This window comes from Apodemus sylvaticus, chromosome 7 (genome assembly GCF_947179515.1).
Source record: "Apodemus sylvaticus chromosome 7, mApoSyl1.1, whole genome shotgun sequence".
In the NCBI taxonomy this organism is placed as follows: Eukaryota; Metazoa; Chordata; class Mammalia; order Rodentia; family Muridae; genus Apodemus; species Apodemus sylvaticus.
The window spans coordinates 84,220,587-84,233,156 of NC_067478.1; the positions used below are offsets into that span (position 1 = coordinate 84,220,587).

General features: G+C 46.3%; 1 protein-coding gene across 2 annotated transcripts; it reads left to right on the plus strand.

The window, feature by feature from the left end:
- The first annotated feature begins 2,102 nt into the window (after positions 1-2,102).
- On the plus strand, positions 2,103-12,570 carry LOC127689156 (T-cell surface glycoprotein CD3 epsilon chain). Of its 2 annotated transcripts, none has more exons than XM_052188495.1 (8): positions 2,103-2,207; positions 2,318-2,419; positions 4,516-4,533; positions 6,079-6,090; positions 9,287-9,499; positions 10,441-10,608; positions 11,121-11,167; positions 12,020-12,570. In XM_052188495.1, exons 2-8 carry the CDS (start codon positions 2,371-2,373, stop codon positions 12,074-12,076), a joined length of 564 nt encoding a protein of 187 aa, XP_052044455.1. In that variant the 5' UTR covers positions 2,103-2,207; positions 2,318-2,370; the 3' UTR covers positions 12,077-12,570. The 2 variants fall into 2 exon arrangements, with proteins under 2 accessions (XP_052044455.1, XP_052044456.1); XM_052188496.1 differs by having other exon boundaries at positions 2,142-2,207; positions 2,321-2,419.

Sequence of the window (12,570 nt, forward strand, 5' to 3'; positions counted from 1 at the left end):
ATTATATACCCTTCCTATATTCTCCGTTGTTTTTAATAGGTACACGGTATTACTTCCACATTTGATGTTAGCCAACATCTGAGAAGCAATGATGAATCACTTCCACAATTAAACTTTTCCCTTCTAAAAACCTTAAGGAATCCTGCTGGTGGGATGGCTCGGTGGAAAAAGGAACTTGGCAGCAAGTCTCATAGCCTTAAGTTCAACCCTCCCAGGACCCAGGGAACATTGAGGAAGAGAGGTCAGAGGGAGCGTAAGAGCCACAGCGGGGAGAGAGCTGTAAAGTGCTGCCTCTGGACAGCATGGCCTCTGGGCTCTGAGCTCACTGCAGCTCTGGTAACCCGGTAGCAGTAACTGGGCTCAGAAGGTTACAGGGGAAAAAATAGGGGAGGGGAGAGATGTATTGGGGTGTCTGAGAGGAGTGAGAGAGAGCCAGAGAGTGAGACAGAAAGGTAGAAAGGGGACCCCTGACTCAAAAACAAGGTAGAAAGGGGACCCCTGACTCAAAAACAAGGCAGAAATGGGACCCCGACTCAAAAACAAGGCAGAAAGGGGACCCTGACTCAAAATCAAGGCAGAAAGGGGACCCCGACTCAAAACTGAGGTAGAGAGGGATGGAGAAGGAGAGCTTACTATCCCCCTCAGGCCTCCACAGGCACTACACACATGTCCACACACTCAAACTCCAATCATACATGAAAAGGATTGTTCTAAAATTTCCATTAATTATTCATTTTACATCCCAATCGCAGCCTCCCCCTCCTCCAAGCTCCCTCTTCAACCCCCCTCCCAGCCTCCCCTTCCCCTTCTCCTCTGACAAGAGGGAGGTCCCCCTGGATACAGAGTCTGATATTGTCCCTTATCTGGGGATGGAGGTGGGAGAAAAGAATATAAGAGTAGGAAATAGGGAGAAGGGCTATGAAACTGTCTTCTAGGTCCAGCACAGCCCTCTAGTAGTTGTGGCTGCCAGCAGTGATCTACAGGAAACTGGGCCTGTCAACAGTCAATCATGCATTGGGGGAGGGACTTCTGGGGCCCTAAGTCTTTCTGTTTAACTATAGGTTGTAGATGGATTCTAGAAGAAAGACAGTCGTTTTCTTCAGTCCTGTACCCACTGAGGAGCTCTTCAGGCTCCAGTAGATAGTTCCAAATCCACTGTCACACAGATAACCCTCGTTAAACCCAGTTAGATATAGCGAGAAACGGAGCCAGAGAGATACCTCAACAGATAAAGTTGTTTGTGGTTAAAAACCTAAAGACCTGAATTGAAACCTGGGACTCACATGTTAGAGAGAATCCCTCAAGTTACCCTCTGACTTCCACACATGCTGTGGCATGTCTATGCCCACACATATACACATGTAATAAATAGGTAAATAATGTAAAACTTTTTGGAGTTGGGGATTTAGCTCAGTGGTAGAGCGCTTGCCTAGCAAGCGCAAGGCCCTGGGTTCAGTCCTCAGCTCTGTTAAAAAAAAAAAAAGTAAAACTTTTTAATTAAAAAAAGGAGCATAGGAAGACTTGTTGAGAAAGGGAAATTAATAATCAGAAACTGTGTTACACTTGTATGTAATTATCAAAAAGCAAAGTCAATACACATTTTTTTACAAAGAAAAAGATTGTTGCTTATAACTCAGAAAGTACTTTTGCTAGATTTTAAGTAATAATGCTAAAAGCTACCCTACTGGGTGCATGAGTAAAGCCCCTAGCATAATGTCAGGACGTAGAAAGCAAGCTACGGTTCTCTCATTGTCCAGCAACTGCCCAGCATGTGCAATCAAAGGCCAGGATAGCTACATGCTAAAATCCTGTCTTAAAGAAAGAAAGAAAAACAAATCAAGCCCCTCGAAGATTATTAATGAGACGGCTCTGCTCCATCCTGCTGCTCAAACCCAAGGGCACCATAAAAGAAGACAGAGACTCAGTGTTTCAAAGTCTTCCTGCCTCAGCTGGAGGGGCTATGCATGAGGAAGGTGCCCTCAGTGTGGAGCCGCTTTGCACAGGGCACAGGTAGGTGTTTTTCCACAGCGCTCTCCTTATGGAAGGCTGTGAGGCCCGGATTTCCTCAGTTAACCAAGGCGGCGGCTTCTGCCTTGAACATTTCCAAGTGACGTGGAGCAGGCGGGCCCTGAGTCCCCTCTATACTTCCTGTGTGGGGTTCAGACACCTGCCTCCCCTGCCTGCTTCTGGTGCCTTCTTCAGAAATGGTAAGTCTCTCCTTATAAAGCGCTCCCGACCCGCTTCATCCTATCATGTAAAGATCCAGAGTCTTTACATGCAGCCAGTATGTTGAAAACTTCATCTGTTGCCTTTTCAGAAGTAATGAGCCGGCTGTGTCCGCCATCTTAGTAGAGCGAGCACTCTGAGAGGATGCGGTGGAACGCTTTCTGGGGCGTCCTGGGCCTCGGCCTTCTAGCAGGTGAGTAGGGGGAATGAGAGGGTGGCACTTTCCCGGGCGATTGCAATGCTCACAGCCTTGCCCCATGCAGCTGGTGCCTCAGTGACAAGAAGATTCAAGGAACTGTTGGTGATGCCGTTAGGGAGGGTGAGGTGACCCAGGTGTAGGAGACAGTTCAGGAGACATGCAAAGGAAATCAGTTGGGTTGATCTCATCAACTGAGAGAAGAGGTCTGTCTGTCATGGGAAATGAGCCCATCTGTCTGTAAACTTAGCAATACTAAGAACTAACACAAGGAATGAGCAGAGATAGCATCTCTCTTGGTTTGGGGGATGGGATAGTTAGACCCAGGCTCATCCCAGCTTAGTATCTTTGAGACAAACACTTTGTAATTTCCAGTCTTTTGGAAGTGACCAAGAGATTCCAACTATTTTGTCCTTTTCATGAAGGACATAATATAATTAATAAATAGTTGAGAGTGCATATATGATATAAACAATGCACACACACACACAGAAAGAGAGAGGGAGGGAGGAAGAGAGAGAGAGAGCCCTTTGCTAAGTGTATGCACTGCATGAAGAAGCAAGGGTTAATCAATTTGACTCTCTCCTCTTCCATGAGAGAAAAATGATATGACCCCTGTCTTAGGGATGAAGTGGTCATGCACGATTGAATAATCATTCATTGTTAAACAGTCATTCCAGCAGTTGACCTGGGAAACCAGGGGTGTCTGTCTACAGGGCCTGTGCTCAGGAAGGCTGCATGCATTCTGTGAGCCATTTGGCCCACGAGATGTTTATGTCAAAGAAAAAATCGCCACAGCTGGTCTCCTCCCTCAGAACCACAGCCATCGTGCCTCCATTTCCTGCTTCACCATGGGGTCTCAGGCTTGACTGTGCACACACCTCCACTGGGGTTCCTGGGAGAGCTGGCTGGCTGCTTGTGAGTCAGAGGCTCATGAGACAGTCTAGGCTGACTGCTCTTAAATGCTGTGTCCTTCTGCCTTAGCCCTGTGAATGCTGGGACTCTAAGCTGGTGCCAGCATCTCCTTCGACATCCCTCATTTCTAACAAACTTTGAATTTATTGTCTGTGGCTGGTCCAAGGAATACACCTTGAGTCTTGAGGGGCAGACTATGACTCCTGAAAGAAGCAGTCAGGCATTTTCTGAAAGGTCTATGGTATCAATTGTACTATCCCTTAAATTAAATAAATAAGTAAACAAAGTATGAAGACGTAACTTGAGAGAAAAGAGGAAAGTCTATGGATAGTTCTGTGGCTGAAGTGCCTCCCACCAACCTGCATTCCCTCCCCAGGCCCTACATGTGAAAGGAGAGAAGCAACTCCTACAGGTTGCCCTCTGACCTCCCAATCCCATAGCACACATGCACACATGCACACACAATTAACAAATGTAAACAAACATAATAAAGGGAAGGATAAAGAGGGAGGTAAGGAGAATATTGAAGACTCAAGTACCATAGACATGTGCTCTGGGGATGGGAGAACACCTCACCCTACACTGAGACTGTTCGTAAACAAAACGCTGGGGTGGTGCAGGGGAACTGGCCACTGTAACAGACCCAAGTCAGTGGTGAGCGAGGGGAGCCAGGACAGTCCGATGCCAGGCTCTAGGTGATGAGCAGTCAGGCTTTCAAATATTCCCACCTCTGTCTCAAGCAGAAAACAAATGGAAATTTTGAACTCAGCAAAGACAGAATGAGAAAGAATCCTAACACCTGCACCCACCACAGGCTTGTTTTCCGTCTGAAGTCAGAGAGCAGTTTTTCAAAATGGAGGGGCCGCTGAAAGGTCCGTTGCTCTTTCTTGAAAGGAGCCTCAGCTTTCTTAACGTCCATTTGTTAAACACTGTGCATTCACACTGAATGCTAGATGTTTCCTCGCCCAGATTCCTCCTGAATTGGCTGGGATCCTCTGCCTGACACCCTGCAGGAAATGTCCTTTCCTGTGGTACAGGAATGACTGTTATGTGACGGTGGGTAGGTGAAAAGGACTTGAGATGCCAGTTATGGTCAGACAGGAGCACAACTCTTTTTGTTTGGGATGTCAGGCATTCACAGAACTTACTAACTCGTGTCTCTGCTGTTTGTTTTCCAGTTGGCACTTACCAGGACGGTAAGATATGATTTCTTTCTTTGCTATAAAAGTCGTGCCAGGACTCTGGATTTAGCCGTCATGCTAAACAACAGTGCTCCAGTCTGTAACTGATGGGCAATCTACACAGCAGTGATCACAGGCAATTACAGTGGAGCTGGAGAGCTCCCATCACCTGGTATTTCACTGTATCCGTTCTGTGTGTCCATACACAGATACTTACCATGGGAGTTGTGATTGTCTGTGCAGCACAATTGCATGCTGCAGAGTTTTGTAGGCTGGATACAATACTTTTCATGGTATAGTCTAGGTGAACAGTGGACACAATAGTAGACACTCTATAGTCTAAGTGAACAGTGGAGACAACTCTCTACACTATATGATCTAGGTGAACTGAGGGCACAACATGCTGAAGTATATATATTTATATATATACATATACATATACATATACATATACATATACATATACATATACATATACATATACATATACATATATGTATATATCCCTCATAGATGTACCCCAGGTTAGAGAACCAAAGGAACCAGAAAATGATGTATCCGAACAATTTAAAATTGTTTAAAAGTTTAAAGTAGAACTAGGAAGGTGACTCAGTTGGCAAAATGTTTGCCTGACAAGAATCAGACACGATCCACGCACTGGGAAGGCAGAGGCATGAGGATCCCGGGAGCTTTCTGGCAGCCAGTATAGTCTACTCATCAAGGTCCAGGTTCAGTGAGACACCTTGTCTCAAAAGCAACAAGATGGAGAGGTATTGCAGAAGATACCTAATGTCTACCTCTGTATGCATGCACACACATATGCACGTGCTCACAGGAACACTAACATACACATATAAACAAAAAGTTAAAAGTGTCAGACATGGTAGAGCATGCCTTTAATCCCAGTACTTAGGAGGCAGAAGCAGGCAGATTTCTGTGAGTTCAAGGCCAGCCTAGTCTACAAAATGAGTCCAGGACAGCCAGGGCTTGTTACACAGAGAATCCCTATCTCAAAAAAAAAAAAAAAAGTAGTATCAGTGGTTTTTCATTCTTCTGCTTTTCCTGTTTGATATGAGGTTGGTAGAGGATGTGAGAGTGACCAGAATGCGTGCATAGGGTGACCCTGGTTAAACTTTGGGATGGCATCTGGGTGCACATTCATAATCATGTGCTCGCATAGTCTGAATGTGGGTGTCTACATGTGCACTAGCCTGAACTTTATTTTCTCAGGCAGGGAAGTAGAGTCAAGGCTATCCCAAACCTGGCAGCCTCTCTGTCCAGTCAGCACCTCCAAACAGAGAAGCACCATTGTGTTCAAAAGCAGCAGCTAAGACAGGTTCTTTCCCCTTGCTGTGTCCCTGGTGTCCCTGGCAGCCATTTTATGCATACCCAACCGATATAGAATGAAGAGTGTAAAGTCCTGAACAACTTGTCATATGCAGTCAAAGGAACTTCAAGATCCATTGTGCTCTTAAGATTGAAGGAAGGGTCTTAACGCATGGGTCTTAGTCACTGGTAAGAATGTTACTAACGGCATGCATCGTATTGCTTCCCTTTCAGATGCTGACGCTGGTAAGAAGATTCGCTCTTTATTAATGACCACCACAATGGGAACCACAGCTAAGAGAGGGAGACTGGGATTGTCTGTCTGAGATGTTTCTGGTTGTGTGTCCTTTCCATGTCTGCTTGTGTCCTTCCCTGAGCACAGTGTTAAGGAAAGGCACACAGATGGGTAGAGGTCAGACCTCCTTGTTTTTGCATGAACCATAAGTTCCTTGAAGGCCAAGACGGCATTTCATTTGCCTTCCCTTGGTTGCTGCCCCGTGTTGTTTTGCTCTGTGAAGTGTTTGAGTAAAGAAACTGAATATTAATGGTTTGCTAGTTCTTTGCTCTCAAGAGGCCAGCTGTCTTGTAAGAGACACAACCATTTGATGCTACAGTGTGCTGCACACAATGAGTAGGTGCGGATATAAAAAATGAAATATAAAAGGAATAGCAAACTCCTCGAAGCGGAGCTGAGGCAGACGATGGGGGGGGGAGGTTCTTGAACTGAGTTTTAAAGGTTGCACTTGTACTTTAGGGTGGAAGGATGCTTGAGGCAGAGGAGATAAATTCTCCCCTGAGGCTCGACTGCCATGTTTGAATCCTGACTGAGTTTCCTATTTGTTGTGTGATAAAGGATAACTTACTTATATCTGTGTTATTTGATCGTCGTGTAGAAATAGAAACACCCTACAGCCTTGTTGTGAGGGCTTAATGATTGATGCAAGACTCTCACACAGTACCATAGAAGTCAGCAGATGATGGCATTTGACAATTGTATAGAAATTTGCTGATTATAGGAAATGAGCACTGGGTTGGGGTATATAGAGTGAAGGCTCAGCAGTTAAGACCAATTGCTACTCTTTCGGAGAAACAAAGTTCAGTTCCCAGTACCCATTTCCATCCTCTTCTGGACTCTATGAGCACACCCACACATCTCTGTGCATACTAACAAGCAAGCATACACATAAAATTTAATCTCTTTTAAAAGAGATTAAATGGGTGTGGCGGTGCATGAACTTTAATCTCAGCGCTCTGGGGGCAGAGGCAGATAGAACTCCGAGTTGGAGGCCAGCCTAGTCACATAGCAAGTTCCAGGTCAGCCAAAGCTACATAGTGAAGCCTCTGTCTCGGGGAGAGCGGGTATGAAGAGATGAACACCTTAGAAGCTAAGCACAGTCAGACCTGGTTAGTAGTTGAATAGAGGAACAAATGTGAAAATTTTGTTGAGCATATGTGGTCTGACTATTGCCCTCAATAAGGGAGGAGAGGATTAGAAATAACAGTCCAATCAATGAGGAGTAAATAATTTATAGGAAACTCAATTTCTTAACCATTGTGAAATGCCACGGCTGTTTGGATAAAAGGATGTGTACGAACTTTTCACAAACACATCTGTTTCTCAGCATGGGTATCCTGTTCGTGTTGCGCGTGTGTAAACCAATGCTCTGATATTTGAATTTGGACCAATCGGGCTGTAAGCTATTTTTTTTTGTTGTTGTTGTTTTTACATCCTTTCAAACAAACCTCCTAAACATAATACATATGTACTTTATTACTTTACCTTAGTTTTGATTTTTGATTCACATAAACTTTCTTTCAATGGTAAAAATTAAGTCAAAGTAACTGTTTATTGTCATTGTACCCAGCTCCCAGCTGGTGGCTGGTAGAGCAGGATCTGTGTGTGAGAACTTCCGCCCAGCCAGGTGGCTGTTGATGGCTGAGGAGGAGCTCGGCACTGTTCTCCATGGTAGCAGGATCCCAGGAAGAAATAGCGGCGAGAAGGCAGCATTTTTCATGAGCCTCCACCATGTGCATCCACTTTCACCTTCCGGTCCCTGTCAGGGCTCTGGCATGTCCCAATAGTGTCCAGGATCCAGCCATAACTCCTAGAAGAACCACCGATCCATCTCAAAAACAACACCTGTTATAGGGAATGAGGTTTATATGAGTGGACTTCTGCTGCCCACAGCCCTGGCTCCTCCCACCAACCAAACAATGGAGAATCCATTATACTCAGAGACAGTGCAGTGTCACATCATTCTTTACAGAAAAAGCCATTCTCTTAAACTGTGCACTTAAAAGGTGTCTTGGGTCATTCACCGGCCATGTAGAGGAACATATATTGAATAAGACATTTGAACTTGATTACAAGAAGCTTCATTTGCTTTAAAGGAAAAAAATCAGAAGCTGAGGATGTGGCTCAGTCAGCAGAATGCTTGCCTGGCATGCACAAAGCCCTGGGTTCAATCCTCAGCACCACGTGAACTGGGTGGGCATAGTGGTATGCACCTAGAATCCCAGTGCTCAGGAGTTAGAGGCAGGGAGATCAGAAGTTGAAGATTATTCTCAGCTTCAGAATGAATTTGAGACCAGCCTTGACTCCGTGAGGCCTTGTCTCTAAACAAAAAGAAAAAAAATATGAAAAGTGTATAGACTTGAGAATCAGTGATTCAAATTCATGGAGGTCTTTGTTTCTAAGAGCCAGCGACAGCTGTGGAGGATAGTTCTGGCTGAAGCAGGGAAACGTCCTGGAGTTTTCTGTCTTGTGGCTCTAGTCTCTGTAGCTCTGGCTTGAGTGCATGGGCACCTGTACTTTGAATTTGAAGTATTTGGATTAGACACAAGCATATCTCGGGAGGCTGAATCCAGACCTCACCTCTGAGGCTTACAGTTCTTGATGGGTTGTTGTCTATTCTGTCTAGAAGATGTTTGCCTCAAACTGAAGTGTAAACCAGGGTTCTTTTCTTACTGTTTAATTTTTTTTCAATTGTAGACGGTGGGGCACAGAAACGTGAGTTTACAATGTTTTAAGCACCCTGTCAGAAGCTTGAGACCGATGGGTGGCGGGGAGGAAACGGATTGAGAGAGATCAGCCGCAAGAACTGTGAACTTCCTGTTACATTCCCAAAACTATTTTAGAAAGATTTCAAATAAGGACTCTTATGAGGTTTTCTTTACTTTCACCCTCCCTTCCCAAGTCCCTATTTACTGCCTATATGCGAAAGCCAACTTCCAGAAGGTTCTCTGCCCCTCATCTAGTCACACATTTCCTCTCCCAACTTCTCTAGTCAGTCAGGACACCTCTCTCTACTGAACAGCCCTTGCGACACCCAGTGATAAGTAATTTCCTGTATCTAGTTGCTTCTCACAGCTCTAAATGGACATTTGTGAAATTTCCCTGGATTTTCCCCTCCAACCTCCTTTCCCTTTCTTCTTTTCCCAGAATATAAAGTCTCCATCTCGGGAACCAGTGTAGAGTTGACATGCCCTCTAGAGAATGAAGACAACTTAAAATGGGAAAAAAATGACCAATTACTGCCGAAGACCGATAAGCACCTGGTGCTAGAGGATTTCTCAGAAGTCGAGGGCAGCGGCTACTACGTCTGCTACACAGAATCCTCAAGGAAAAACAAGTACCTGTACCTGAAAGCTAGAGGTAACTCGGGCATTCAGTATTTTCTGAAAAATAGACCACGCAGGGTGGCCTGGGGTTGTCTGGGTGACTTCCATTGGTACCAGATGTAAAATAGCAACTTCCCACGGATGAAGGCTTGGGTCACCTGCCTTGTAACGCACCCAGAATCAAGGCTTACCATCATGAGTTGATGGGATCACTTATTCAGAGACCCATTTTATTACAAGGACATCCAGAGAGACTCAGAGCCACTACCTAAAAGTCCCAAACCCAGGCATCACATCTTTGGTTTGAGGTTTTGCTTTGGTGTTTAGTGTTTGTTTGTTGGGTTGGTGGTGGTTTTTTTTGTTGTTGTTGCCTTCGTTGTTTTTGGGGTTTGGTTTGGTTTGGTTTGGTTTGGTTTGGTTTGGTTTGGTTTGGTTTGGTTTGGTTTTTATAGTCCTGGATATCCTGAAACTCCCTCTGTAGACCAGGCTGGCCTCAAACTCTCAGCGATCTGGCCTCAGGAGTGCTGGGATTAAAGGCGTGTGCCACCGCCTCCAGCATAAGTATTTGTAATCCCTACACGTGCCTCAGCTACCCAAGGGCCTGGGGGACACTTGGCAAGCCTTCTACCTCTGAGCTCCACCCCCAAGGCCCATATGATGGGTCCTTTCCTGTCATCCCCACATCAGCCATATAGGTTTAGCCCATCTTTATTCCAGAGGCTTTGTGGGCTGAAAAATCCCCACAACTAATGAGTGATGGGAGCTGAGAGACCAGAGCCTGTGACCATAATCGCCCACATTGCTTCTCATTATCATTCTCCTCGGGCTCCACTGCAGGAAGACTCTGGTGCCGGCCAGCATGCAGTTGTTTAAAGAAGACTTACTTGTCTTCATTCGTTTCTTCCTCTTCCCCCATGTCCTGGCGTTATCCTTGATGGGTCACTTCTCTCTCTCCCCCACCCCTGTGCCCTGCAGTGTGTGAGAACTGTGTGGAGGTGGACCTGACTGCAGTCGCCATAATCATCATTGTTGACATCTGTATCACTCTGGGCTTGCTGATGGTCGTTTATTACTGGAGCAAGAATCGGAAGGCCAAGGCCAAGCCTGTGACCAGAGGAAACGGTGCTGGTGGCAGGCCCAGAGGTAAATCCATAATGGAGCTGGGTCAGGAGACATCTAGCCTGGGCCAGGATGGGCACCAAGTCTACAGCAGATTCTAAACAGCCTCCTTGGCACATTCTCAGTGATACTGGGATCCCTATCAAAGGCCTCCCATTCAAAATCGTTCCTCTCCTCCCACCCTAAAAAGCTCTGAAGATCAACCAATCCAGTGGGCTTCCTCAAATACCTGGAGTCCTCTGCAGTAAACAGATTCAATCCCCAAGCTATGGGCGGAGAGAGCTAAGGATTTTAGCTCCTACCTCTTCCTCTCCCTTCCCCCGAAGAGATAATAGAGTAGCCACAGACGATGAGAAGGCATGGGACACCTTAGGGATCAGGTGAAGGAAAGAAAAGGGTAGCTGGGTAAGAAAAGGAGATCAGAAGAAAGAACAGAGAGAATTGCCCTCCCTTGGGTTGGATCTCCTAGTTGCCATCTTCTATTCAAGACTGGTGTTCAGCATGGAAACAGTACTTTCCCCCTCTGTCCTCTGCAGGGCAAAACAAGGAGCGGCCACCACCTGTCCCCAACCCAGACTATGAGGTAACCGGATATGGTGGGCAGGGCGTTGGAGGGGGGCTCCTCCTAGAGAGACCAGCAGGGACTGTCCATCTTATCTGCCAGACACTTCAAGCTGATCGACCAGGACTCCCAGAACAGGCTGCCCATGTGCATGCCTTCTCTGCCTTCTTCATGTTATAACGGGACTATCTCAAAGGCTGGTTGGCTCTCACAACCTTGTAGAGGCAGGGGACTAGAGGAAAGGAGACATGCCTCTTTTTTTTACTTGTGTGGCTGAGATTCAGCCATGGACGATACCACATTTGCAAATGTTAACCAGATAGATAAGAAAAGGATGGTGTCCCACTAGTATGACCCAGTACAGTCGGCCAGTCGTCACAACAAGGCTGTGCTTGATTAATAATAGACCCTAGTTTCCCTCCATCACGTGCACACACAAGCACATGCACATGCGTGCAGACAGGCACCACAGCCCCTCTCCCACCAGGCTGCCATTTAATTTGGCAATTGAGGAATTAATGCCGGGTACCAGGACTTCCCTCGATGTGACTGTGCACCAGCAGTCCTTTTTCTCTATCACATTGGATGAACTGAACAAAATTTAGAGCACCAGGAATGGTGTATTTAAAGATCTCAGTAACTCCAGTGACCCTTGACAAAAGTCAGTGTTTGCAGTCTCCACGGCTGAGTTAGGGGAGCTGAGGCTTCCAGAAGGAGATGACTGAATTAAGTGTGCCAAGTTACAAATGGGCTCCTCCTGACTCCAAGGCCAGAGGCCTCACCTTGGGCTGCAGTCAACGCTCCAGCGCCCTTTTCTTCCTTCATATCTCCTCCTTTCCTCCATCCTAACAACCCTTCCCGTTCCACCCTCAGCCCATCCGCAAAGGCCAACGGGACCTGTATTCTGGCCTGAATCAGAGAGCAATCTGACAGACAGGAGGGACACCGCCTTCCATGGACCCAGATCCAGCCCTCCAAGCTCCCTGCTAGCCCTTGTTCTCTGGACAAACTGCAGACTCCACAGCCTTGTTCTTCAGCCTCCTGGTGAACGCACGTTGGCTTCCTCTGCTAGAAGCCAGCACTGGGACATCACTGACTCAACGTCCTTAGAAATAGCATGGCTGGTCAAATTGTCACCCAGCCACCTTGGGGGGCGGGAGGGGGGAATACTTTTTTTTTCAGCTTCTCTGCTGCCATTCCTTGCCAGCTCCCCACTTCTTCACCAGTGTCACCTCTGCCTTCAATCCCTTTGTCCCTCATAGACAGCCCTTTCCTATAGCTTTCTAGTGTAGCTGCCCCATCCCTGCCATAGGCGCCTCTCCAGGTATCACCTTAGGTCCTTGGATGGTCATCTATATCTCCACAAATATACCAGGCCCCTCCCTGCTAATGCAAAAAAGCAATAAAGTGTATTGGCTGGAAAA

Coding starts and splice junctions, on each gene's coding strand:
- LOC127689156 (XM_052188495.1), top strand. CDS start 2,371: ATGCGGTGGAACGCTTTCTGGGGCGTCCTGGGCCTCGGCCTTCTAGCA. Junction 9,500..10,440: donor CCTGTACCTGAAAGCTAGAG/GTAACTCGGGCA, acceptor TGTGCCCTGCAG/TGTGTGAGAACTGTGTGGAG. Junction 11,168..12,019: donor TCCCCAACCCAGACTATGAG/GTAACCGGATAT, acceptor TTCCACCCTCAG/CCCATCCGCAAAGGCCAACG.